The sequence below is a fragment of the Peromyscus californicus genome, unplaced genomic scaffold (genome assembly GCF_007827085.1).
Source record: "Peromyscus californicus insignis strain IS unplaced genomic scaffold, ASM782708v3 Scaffold_4__1_contigs__length_199733344, whole genome shotgun sequence".
In the NCBI taxonomy this organism is placed as follows: Eukaryota; Metazoa; Chordata; class Mammalia; order Rodentia; family Cricetidae; genus Peromyscus; species Peromyscus californicus.
The window spans coordinates 116724323-116736770 of record NW_026294562.1 but is presented as its reverse complement, the minus strand read 5'-3'; the positions used below and the strand labels follow the sequence as shown (position 1 = coordinate 116736770).

General features: G+C 39.1%; 1 protein-coding gene across 1 annotated transcript in view; it reads right to left on the bottom strand.

The window, feature by feature from the left end:
• Positions 1 to 11943, bottom strand: part of LOC128095145 (vomeronasal type-2 receptor 116-like) — a 36968-nt gene extending 25025 nt beyond the window's left edge. Inside the window, exon 1 of the mRNA XM_052713880.1 lies at positions 11738 to 11943. Coding sequence (XP_052569840.1) covers positions 11738 to 11943 — 206 coding nt within the window. The remainder of the gene's footprint in view (positions 1 to 11737) is intronic.
• Positions 11944 to 12448: the final 505 nt, after the last annotated feature.

Sequence of the window (12448 nt, the reverse complement as noted above, 5' to 3'; positions counted from 1 at the left end):
ACCTTTTTGACTAGAAGCCATCCTGGCCTCTAGAACTCCAGGTAGGCTATATTTTCGTGGATCACCCACACTTTCTCAGTGCCCAAATACTCTAACCCCTCTCCCTCCTCGCTCCTCCTCACCATGTTCCAGCTCCAAATTCAAGCTCAGGTCCCCTGTTTGACCATAGGCTATGCCAGGCACCAAAGCTCCAGGTAGGGTGTCTGTCTGGGGATACCCCTCATTCTCTTCATTACACCCATCATTCCCCAACCCACACCCTTTCTTGTTGCCTTGTTTCAACCCCCAGTGCATGCAGAGATACCCTGCTGGCCAGTCACACTGGTCAGAAGACTAGGAATGAAGCAGAAACCAAGGAAAGAAAACACCTACCCAACCAAGACAAAGTCAGAAATTGAGACCTAGGCCTATAATCACTCCAAAGCCAGATGACTAGATACCAGTGTAAGAATACAACCAACAACATCCAAAGTAATATATCACTGCCAGGTCCCAGCTATACTAGTACAGCAAGCTCTGAAAAATCTAACATAGCTGAAGCACATGAAAAATGACCTTAAAACCAGCTTTATGAAGATGTGAGGAGTATTTAAACAGGAAATGAATAAGTTCTCTACAGTATGCCAAGGAAAAACAAACGGTTCAAGGAAATGAATCAAATGGTTCAAGATCTGAAATTGGAAACAGAAGCAAGAAAGAAAACACAAACTGTGGTGATCCAGGAAATGGAAAAGCTACGTAAACAAACAGAAACTTCAGATAGATACATCACCTTTTCATTTCACAAGAAATGAAAAAGAATCTCAGGACTTCAAGATATGATTGAAAAAGTGGGTAAAACAATCAAAGAAAATTTAATCTAAAGAGTTCATGAGGCAAACCATCCCAAAAATATGTTTGGGACACTGAAAAGACTAAACCTTACTTCTGCTTAAGTGGGCGCTAACCAGGCAGGGCCCTCAAGTCCTTCCTGGTTGGAAGACATTTATGGCCCCACCTGCAGTTCTGCTCAAATGCGAGCTAGCTTGCCACAGGCCAGTTGGGGCACTCAATGCCCTGGATTGCAGGAAAAAATCCATGACCACCATGCAGTTCTATTTATGTTGGGGCTAGCCAGCTGGGACCTTGAGGGCCCCAGCTGATGGGAAGATATCCATTGGTCTTCTCTTTACCTAGTGGCACTAGGCAGGTATGTATCATCATGATCAGCAAATATGTGGTGGAGAAATGGGAGAGAAAGGGGCTGAATGGTTCATGTGCTGTGGAAAGAGACAGAAAGGAAGAAATGAAGGCACTGAGGAGTATGCTGATGGGGACTCTGCTTGCCACCAGGGAACATGGTGATGTCCGGGCAAAGCTACTGCCAAGAGCCATGTCTGTGCCCCTGGTCCTATAGCAGCCAAGGTTTGAGTTGATGTCCATGGCTCCTGTTGCAAACAAGGGCCATGTGGTTGTCCAGGGTTTGATCAGCCACCTGGGATCATATTGGTTCCCAAGGGCCATGCTGCAGCTGGGGCCATACAAATCTGATGGACATATAATACTATCCAGTGTCATGGTGATGTCTGGGATAGGGCTTCAGCTGGGGGGCCGTGTTTGGGCCCATGACCCTACTGCATCCAGGGTCTGTGTTGCTCTCCATGGCTCCAGCTGCCATCAGGGGCCATGCTGATTTCAGTGGTCAGGGCCACCACCTGGGACCATGTTGGTGTTTAGGAACCATGCTGTGGGATGTCGTTCTGTATGCTGTGAATATGTGTTGCTCTGATTGGTTGATAAATAAAGCACTTATTGGCCAGTAGCCAGGCAGGAAATATAGGTAGGGCAACCAGATGAGGAAAATTCTGGGAAGAGGAAGCAAGATGACAAAGCAGAACTGAGAAAAGTTACCAAGCCATGTGGCTAAACATAGATAAAAATTATGGCTTAATTTAAGTATAAGAGCTAGTGAGTAATAAGCTTTAGCTGATGGCCAAGCAGTTGTAATTAATATAAGCTTCTGAGTGATTATTTTATATGTGTGCCACACAGGATTGTGGGGGCCTGGTCAGACCAGAGAAACTTTCAGACTACAAATGCTTCACTCACATGGTGGCAAGACTTTCCACCTAAAACCTGAGAGAGCTTAAGAAGAGATCATAAATGTAGCTAAGAGCACCTTTGTAGTTCATGTTGCTCATGGCAGGCCAAGATACAGTGACGAGTCCCCTGCTGTGATGGGTTCGATATGTGGGCTAGAGCGACAGCATAGCAGATTCTTGCTGAGTTACACAGAAGTTTCTCCAAGCTGTGCAGTGCACTGCATGGCCGATTTAGCTTTTGCTATTATAGATAAATAAAAAATGAACTGGTTTCTGGGTTACATGCTGCTTTGATAGAGGCATAACTCACTGCTTCCAAGAGTTGCTGGTGCACATGGCTCCCAGAATTGGTGGTAAATGTACCACTGCCATTTTGGGAAGCTAAAATGAGTGGATGCAGCCAAGGCTTCTATTTCAGTACTAGCCACTGCAGTTTAAAGCAATAGATTAACAATAAGGCAAATTCAGATGGAATGAGACATTAAAAGGTTTACAGTGTGTGTAAAAATGTACGTAGACTTGGAAGAGAGAAGAAAATGATTATAGACAGTTATATAAAGAAGTACTTTTAAAATAATAAAGACTTTATAGAGACAGTAAAGGTAATATAAAAAACAAGCCACATAAAGATGGATATTAACAGAGAATCTAGATTGTGTTGTCATTGGGAGTTTTAAATACAGAAAGTTATTTGATTGTAAAGGCTGATAAGTTTAAGTAATATGTATATTTTAAAGGTATCTTGACTTCAAAATTTGTGTCTAAGGATATGTTGCTTTGGAAAAGAGGTCCTGCATTTGTTTCCAGAGAAGATGAGAATCTGTGGATTGTTTCCAGGCTAATATGGTTTGATCTTCCAAGACCCCCTGAAAGATCTCCAGTGACAGCCATGGCCCAGATGATCCAACATCCAGATCAGCTTCAAGGCAACTGGCTCAGACAATGAAGCCTCACAGACTACTCCAGTCAGGGCTTGACCATAATTCTTAATTTTCTCAGGATCCCCATTAGATTGCCTACACCCTCAACCAGCAGGAAGTAGTATGAGAAGGTATACTGAAATTCCCCAAATATTACTTATAAATGTTTATTTTTATTTAAAGGGAGTTGATTATAAATGCAATCTCTTTCTAAAGAAAAAAGGGGATATTATAGATATGATAGGATGAAAGGATAGGTTATTGAGCAACACCTTGTTTAAAAGTGTTTTACATTGTTATAGATTTTTGTTTATTTATAGAAATTTAAAGTTAATATTGTTATACTGTATATATATTTCTACTCTTTTTTTTTTTTTTTTTGTTTTTCGAGACAGGGTTTCTCTGTGTAGCTTTGCGCCTTTTCCTGGAACTCACTTGGTAGCCCAGGCTGGCCTCGAACTCACAGAGATCCGCCTGGCTCTGCCTTCCGAGTGCTGGGATTAAAGGCGTGCGCCACCACCGCCCGGCTATTTCTACTCTTTTTAATGTATTTAGTTTATGCAACTTATTTGAAATTGTAATGTATAGTTGTGAAATACAGATTTATAATTAGTCATCTATGATAATCAAACTCATAGTCATGTTAGTTACGTTTTATAGGTATACTTAGATATATTTCAGTTAGGTAGGTAATCTTCAAACACTTTCATGACCTACAGAATATGAAATTTAAAATGTTTTAAAAACTTAGACTTTCCTGGACAGTGAGACACATCTGCTCCTGGCAGCACCTATTTGCTTCAGAGAGGAGGATGGGCATTGAAGACACTCCATATGGAGTTTACCTTCTTCTTGGCAAAAGCAGCTATTTGAGCAAGAAATTGCTCTTGCCTGGACTGCTTGACCAAATGTTGTATCGACTGAACTTGCAGGGCCCATGGGAAAATGACCACTGAAATTTTCAAGATGAGATAGTCCTTCAGGTTCCTGCTTTGCAGAGGAGACTGACAGATATTCTACAGGGCACAGAGAGAAGCAACTGAGAGACTCTAGGCCTATAAGCTGAAGATGGATGCCCCAACGTTGCAGTGGAACTTTGGATGATGTCCAGGGAGGAAGCTGTCTCTGTCATTTCCAGAATTTTGGAAGCTGCTTGCAATGCATTTCCTCTTTACTTAGGTAACATTGTATCCTTCTGTCATCTTTGTTGTAGTTAAATACTTGACAGTTATAATTTTCCTTTGTTATGATAAATGATAAATTACACATGAGTCTTTAGACTCACAAATATAGGATAGATAGAATTTTTCTTTAATTTTCCCAAATACAAATAGACAAGATATTATAACTGTAATTTTTGCTTGATAACTGTTTTGTTATATGTAATTTTACTATATTAAAGTTAAAACCTTCCTTTTTGATTAGACAGGAAATGGGAAGTCCTGTGGGTTATTGTTCTGTATGCTATGAATATGTGTTACTCTGATTGGTTGATAAATAAAATCTGATTTGCCAGTAGCCAGGCAAGAAGTATAGGTGGGGCAAGCAGATGAGGAGAATTCTGGGAAGAGGAAGTACTAAGTCAGGAGTCACCAGCCAGATACAGAAGAAGCAAGATGACAAGGCAGAACTGAGAAAAGGTACCAAGCAATGATGCTAAACATAGATAATAATTATGGGTTAATTTAAGTGTAAGAGTTAGTGAGTAATAAGCCTGAGCTAATGGCCAAGCAGTTGTAATTAATATAAACTTCTGTGTGATTATTCTATAAGCGTGCCTCACGGGACTGTGCGGGCCTGGTGGGACCCAAGAAACCTTCTTACTACAGGGCCATGCTGCTGCTGAGGCCATTGTTATTTTGGTAGCCTTAGCTGTCATCTGCAGCCATGGTGACTAGACATGGGCTGCTGCTGAGGACTGTGTTTGGGTCTGTGTGCCTAACAGAGCCAAGGTCTGTGTTGAAGTCTGTTGTTATGAAAGAGTCTTTTTGTACACAGTGAAAACGTCTTTGCCAAGGCACCTTCTGATTGGTCTAATAAAGAGCTGAATGGCCAGTAGCTAGGCTACTGGTTAGGTTAGTTGGGATTTCCAAGTAGAGAGAAAAGAAAGGGAGGTGAATCTAAGCATAGGAGAGATGCCAGAGGATTTGGAAAGGAAACAGGAGGTGTAATATGGAAAAGAGGTAAAAAGCCACAAGTAAAAATGTAGATTAATATAAATGGGTTAATTTAAGTTATAAGAGCTAGTGGGACAAACCTAAGCTATAGACAGAGCTTTCCTAATTAATAATACATCTCTGTGCTATTTTTGGTGAGCTGTTGGCCCAAAGAAAAATCTGTCCACACATGGCATCCAACTTGGGGACTCAAATATCCAAACATAGGGCCTGAGAAAGCTGAGAAAAATTCTGGGCAAAAAGTCAGATGTGGCTTTCAATCTGTAATCTCTCAGGTGGGCAGATGCTTGGCATACAGAGGCTGCATTACCAGCTGCGGCCTGCAGGCTGGAGCCAGGTACCAGTGCCATGTACCAGCACCATGAACTAAGCTGAACCATGTGGTGACTCTGCTGGCAGGTAAAGATTTGTCTCAAATGGTCAGAGAATGCTGCAGGTACAGATCCAGACAGAAAAAAAATTCTGAACAGGATACAGTGTGTTTAAAAATGTGTAGGCTTAATAAAAAAAGTAAATGAGTACAAACAGTAATAGAAAAAATAGTTTATAAATAATAAAATAATGCCTTTAAAGAGAGAATAACATAATATAAAAAGGATAAACCTTATAAAGATGAAAAATACACCGAGCATCTGGATCCTATATGGAGTCTTGTTGACTTTGAGTTTTTTGATTACCATAGCTGCTGAGAGAAATGGAATTGTAAGAGGGACTGCTGAATTATACCAGCCTAGATACTTTAGGAATGCCTTAACTTTAGAGTGAAGTCAGAAAACATACTGCTTTGGGAAAGAGGTTATGCTTTTTTCCACAGAAAATATAAGGCTATGGATCCTTCAAGGTTGATAGAGATCAAGTTTGAACAGGAGAGACCCTCTGAAAATCCTTGCTACAGATATAAAGAAATAAATCTAGCAATGTACAGAGTCAACACAGTATCCATCAAAATTTCAGCACAATTCTTTTTCAGACCTTTAAAGGAAATTCTGAACTTTATATGGAGATACAAAAATACCAGGAAAGCTAAAACAATTCTGAACAATAAAAGAACTGGTAGAAGTATGACCATCCCAGATTTCCAGATGTAATTAAAACCACACGGTTTTGGTATAAAAATGGACATGCTGATTGATGGAATCTAATTGAACCAGACATATGTTCAGACACACATGGATGCCTGATTTTGATAGAAAAGCTAAAAGTATAAAAGTATCCTGCACAAACTGTACAAGTGGGACACAAAGGGATAAAACTGCCATACTTTGCTAAGACAAGGTGGGACAGTTCTTCAAAATTTCTGCTTTACAGAAAAGTCTGTCAGATATTCTAGACCTTAAGGCTGAAGATGGATGCCCCAATGTTGCAGAGGTAGCTGGGTGACTGTCCAGGCAACCAGTTATTTCTGTCATTCCTAAGAGTTGGAAGTTGCCTGCTCTGCACTTCCTGTTTACTCAGTTAATATTTTATCTGAATCAGGTCTGTGATGGTGTTGAAGATGAGATAGTTACAATTGTATGGTTTGCCTTGCTATCAAATACAGAAAAGAAACTCATAAAGGAGGTATAAAATTTATATGGTTGTGAGACATAAAGACTCTGCGTAATTCAGGTGAATAAACAAGCCCTCATAGTTCAGCTTTTGTTCCACAATATGGTGAGAAACTTAGAAGCCTGTTCTCTATCATTAGCTTACTGACAGGGCAAATTGGTCAGATGAAGTGTCTCTGTGGAGAGATTACCAGTTGGACTTTCACAGATTATACTCAAGGATGGAATTACAGACTGTTTGGTTTTTGTTGAATCAAAGTCTTTTGGGGCACATAAGTAACTTAAATTGCCATGAGCTTCCCCCACCTGGACCAGTTGATAATGCACAGACTGGCATCTGGCAGAATTCCCTGAGCAATTAACATTTTAAATATACTTTTAACCTCAATTCATGGTATAAGATTTTAGGCTCAGTTTACTAATTGTTTATGTTTAAGTCCTTGATATTATGTAGATAGCAGACAATTAATGAGTTAATTTAAACTAGTCTAGAGGGATTCAGCTTTAAGCCTAGTTACTGTGGGAGAAGCTCCAAAGACTGCCAGAATTTCAGGGAGATGGCCTGGCCTCTCAGCCTTGAACAAAAAAGCTACAAGGTTCCCACCTTGTGTTCTGAGGCTACATATGGGACAGAAAATGTATTTTTGGATCTGATTTGGTTTTCTATGCCAGCCAGCCTTTGGAGAAAGTGCTGATGTGAATTAGTATAGTTGGCTTCCCTGTTTCTTTACACAGGTTGCCACAGTTACTCAGAGGCATTTTGCCTTTGCACATTGGCCAATAAGAAACTGCTTCCAGTGTTGGCTGGGCCTGGGCCAGGAGAAATTGGCATTTTTTTCATTTTGCTGATCATAAAATGTTATCCAATTGTATCAGTTACACTTAAGAAATGTAGAATACTATAGTAGTATATATAATAGTAGAAAGACATGTATGATAAAAACTTCAAGTAGTTCAAGAAAGATACTGCAGAAGATATCAAAAGAAGGGAAGATCTACCATGCTCATGGATTGATAGGATTAACATAGCAAAAATGCCCATCATCCCAAAAGCAATGTACAGAGAGTCAACACAGTATTCATCAAAATTTCAACACAATTCTTTTCAGACCTTTAAAGAAAATTCTGAACTTCATATGGAGATACAAAAATACCAGGAAAGCTAAAACAATCCTGAACAATAAAAGAATTGGTAGAAGTATGACCATCCCAGATTTCCAGATGTACTACAGAGCTATAGTAATTAAAACTACATGGTATTGGCATAAAAATGGACATGCTGACTGATGGAATCTAACTGAAGACCAGACATATGTTCAGACACACATGGATGCCTTATATTTGATAGAAAAGCCAGAAACACATACTGAAAAAAGACAGCATCTTCAGCAAATGGTGCTGGTCTAATTGGATGTCAGCATGTAGCAGCATGTGAATACATCCATATTTATCACCCTGCATAAAACTCAAGTCCAATTGGATCAAAGACATCAACACAAAACCAGACACATTGAACCTAATGGAAGAGAATCTGGGGTTATTGAGTGCATAGACACAGGAGATAACTTTATGAACAGAACTCCAATAGCACAGGTCCTAATTTCAACAATTAACAAATGGAACCTCATGAAACTGAAAAGCTTATAAAGGCAAAGAACATCAATAATTGGATAAACAGACAGCCTACATATTGGGAAAAGTTTTTTTTTTTTACCAATTCCACATCTGATAGAGGTCTAATATTCAAAATACATAAAGAACTCAAGGAACTTGATAATAAAAAAAACAAATATTACAATTAAAAATGTGAATCAGATCTAAACAGAGAATTCTTAATAGAGGAATTTCAAATGGCTGAGGAACACTTTATGAAATATTCAACATCCTTAACCATCAAGACAAGGCAAATCAAAACTTCTTTGAGATTCCATCTTACATCTGTCAGTGTGACCAAGCACAAATACACAGGTAACAGCTCATGTTTGCAAGGATGTGGAGCAAGGGGAACATTTTTCCATTGGTGGTGGTAGTGCAAACTTTTAGAGCAACTGTGAAAATAAATATGGTGGGTTTTTTTTTTCAGAAAATTGGGAATCAATCTACCTCAAAACTCATTTTCACCACTCTTGGGCATATTTTGAAAGAACACACCATCCAACCCAAACACACTTGTTCAATTATGTTCACTGTGGCTTATTCACAATATCCAGAAACTAGAAACAATGTAGATATCCATTAATCTAAGATGCATGAGGAATATATGTTAGGATAAAGAAACATTTACACAATGGAGTATTACTCAGCTGTTAAAAAGTGACAACATGAAATCTGCAGGCATTTGATGAAACTAGAAAAAAATATCCTGAGTGAGGTAACCCTGATCCAGAAAGACAAATATGGCATGCATTCACTTATAAGTGGATATCAGTTGATTATTAAGTGATAATCAAGCTACAATACCCAGATCCAAAGAGGTTAGGTAAAGAGGACAAATATGGAGGGAACCCATGATCTTCATTGGGAAGGGGAAATAGGGTAAATCTTGTGGTTTGAGTGGGGTCTGGTGGTTGATTGGTATGGGAAGGATAAGGTCAGGGTGAAGGGATTGAGGGAGAGAGTTCTGGTAGTGACAGGTGGAACTGACAAGCATTTTCATTTGTTTTGGAAATAGTTCAGTGGAAACTTCTTTGAATCTTTAAGGGTGATCCTAATGAGGACTCCATGTAAGAGAGAATATAGAGTCTGAAATGGCCATGTTTTGTAGCCGGGCAAGGCTTCTAGTTGTGGAATTGGGTTGCATTTGCTTGAATTATTGGTTGAGGAAGTCCTGTGGGGTTGCCCAAACAATCCAGGATAATGCCTAGATAGAAGGTTGCTCTCCGAAAACTGAAATTGGGTCCCCATTGCCCAGGACAATGCATCCACAGCTCATTGAACATGGAGAGGTTGAGCTGGTGCCTGCATGGAGCCTTTAGTCCTATTTTCTAGTCTCTTTGGTGCAGGAAGGTACCCTTGAGGCTACAGAAAGAGAATGCAGCCACAAACCCTTCTACCTATCATCTTTCCTGCCAGCAAGATGTGCTTGTACAATGATGGCACAGAATTTGTGGGAGGGCCAATCAATGTTTGGTTTAACTTGAGGCCCAGGTTGTGACAATGAGTCCATGTTTTACATTGCCTGGATGGCCAGGAACTAGAGACTGGATAACCCAGAGACCTACGGTAGGAGCAAACACTCCTGGGGGAAAAATCTCCTAATGATATTATACTATACCCATAGAGTGGTGCCTTGTCATGTAGCCATCAGAGAAGCTTCCTCAATCAGCAGATGGGAGTGGGTATATATATATATATATATATATATATATATATATATATATATATATATATATATATATATATAAAATCTACAGCCAGATATTATGGAGAGAGAGAGAGATATAGGGAGATAATCAGTAGTAAAATATGAAATAAATCTGGATTATATCCTAGAGGAGGGAGGGCAAAACAGATATCTCTAACTCAGAGATATCCAACAAATTCCTCTTCTCTGAGCTCAAGAAATTCTACAGAAGAGAAAAGAGAAAAATTCTAGGAACTAGAGGAGATAGAGGATCCCAGGAGAACAAGGCCTTCTGAATCAACTAACCAGGTTTCCCATTGGCTCAGAGAAACTGAAGCAACAAGCATGGTGCCTGCATGGATCTGCTCTAGGTCCTCTGTGTTTGTGTTATGACTGTTAGCTTGGTGAGTTTATGAGCATCCTAACAGTGGGAGCAGGTGTATCTCTGATTCTTTTGTCTGCTCTTTTCTTTCTAAAGGGTAGTCTTGTGCAGCCTCAGTATGAGGGCTTTTGCTTTGTCTTCATGTATCTTTTTTTGTCTTGTTTGGCTCATCTCTTTTGGAGGTCTTATCTTTTCTGAAGAGGAAACAAAGGCGAAGTGGATCTAGGAAGAGGGTTGGAGGAAAGAATCTGGGAGCAGTTGAGAGAGAGAGAAAACTGTGGTTGGGATGTATTGTATGAGAGAATAATCTGTTTTCAATAAAATAAAAGAGATGAAAATGTGGAATGAATATAACATAAATATATGCAGCAGAAAGACACATGACCAATTGTAGTCAGAAAATGACCTTCTATCAGGGGAAACTTGACATAATTTGTAACTTTAGTACTCCTCTTTCAAATGTTATCAGGTACCACAGGAACATCTTTTATTCTAGCACATGAAAAGGGAAACAGGAAATAATTGCATGTAGAAGTATCTCCTCTTCTACCAAATGCACAAATTAGTACTAGAATATGCAGATGCTTTATAAGTTTCCAACTCAGAACTTTGACTCCTTACATTGTTAATACAGCAAAAATGTATCTATTCGTATGAAACAGAATGTAAAGGAAAAGAAAGCATAAAATTCTTATAGTAAATGGAAATATATTCTCATCCCAGATTTCAACTGCAGGAGTCATAGAACACAACAATTATGAAATTATGACAGAGTTTTTAAACAAAATCTGTGTATCTTTTCAACAGATGCAACTAAAAGTCAGAGCAGATACACCACATTCCAACTGCAGGAACTGGGTATCCATGCTGATGGATGAAGCACTAGCAGGCCGATAAACACCATTTTACTGTAGTCTCTGTGAAGTAAACTCAAAGATAAGTTTGGTACTATGTTTCTGAGAGACATCACATGATTTGATGAGTTGGGAATTATCATATTAAGGGAATCTTCCTAGGAGCATGGTAGACAGTGTGGGCCAATTTTTCATCTTCTGCCTGGAAATGTTGACTCAAGAGTGATAAAAAACAAGCTACAAACTATCCCTTTAATCATTAGCTATAGGGAGATAACCAGCAGTAAAACATGAAATAAATCTGGATTATATCCTAGAGGAGGGAGGGCAAAACAGATTGAGAACACACAGAATCATGTTCTATTTCTCAGTACCCTTAGAATACATCATCTTCCATGATCTACTAAAATTAATGAATGAAAGATGTACTTACTTCTTGTCTAGATTCCCAGTGAAATGATCATTCTTCACATATCCATGCTTTGTGTAAATAGAAAATAAACAATCAAGCTCTTCATCTCCTTCCTGGTTTCTCTTGTCTTTTACTCTCCAAAAGCACTTGGGATCAGTCAAACTGCAAAAAATGAGGGAAAGCTTCAGGACCAAAAAGACAAAGATCAAAGAGAGCATCTTTGTCATGTCTCCAAGAGAGGAGTCTGAGTAAAGTGCAGCATGAAGAGTCAGACAGAAACCCATGTATCAACTATGCATGAACACATCTAGGTGTCTCCTTTTATTACTGTAGTTACTAGTAAAGAATGCATGTACTTCTCTCAGTCATGTTTTTCAGCTCACTGTTCAGCTCTGGAGGATTCTTAAGCACTCTGTGTCCTGAGGCCCTGCATCTGAGTTCCTAATTCCAGGTGACAAATAAGGGGTAATAATTTTGTTTATGATAATCTTTCCCTCCATATCCTTTATGGTTCCATCTGTTTCAATGGACATGAAGGCCCCAAACATGATTCCTCTTGGGCAAATATGCTTAAAAGCCTAGTTCATCAAACTGATTCTCTAATTACCATTTGAATTGTTGACTTGGATTATATCAGATATTTCAAATGAGTTTTGAGATGGAAGTGTAAGAAATAGTTATTCCTAGATAGAGCTTATTACAGACATATAGGCACTATGAACAATAATGTTC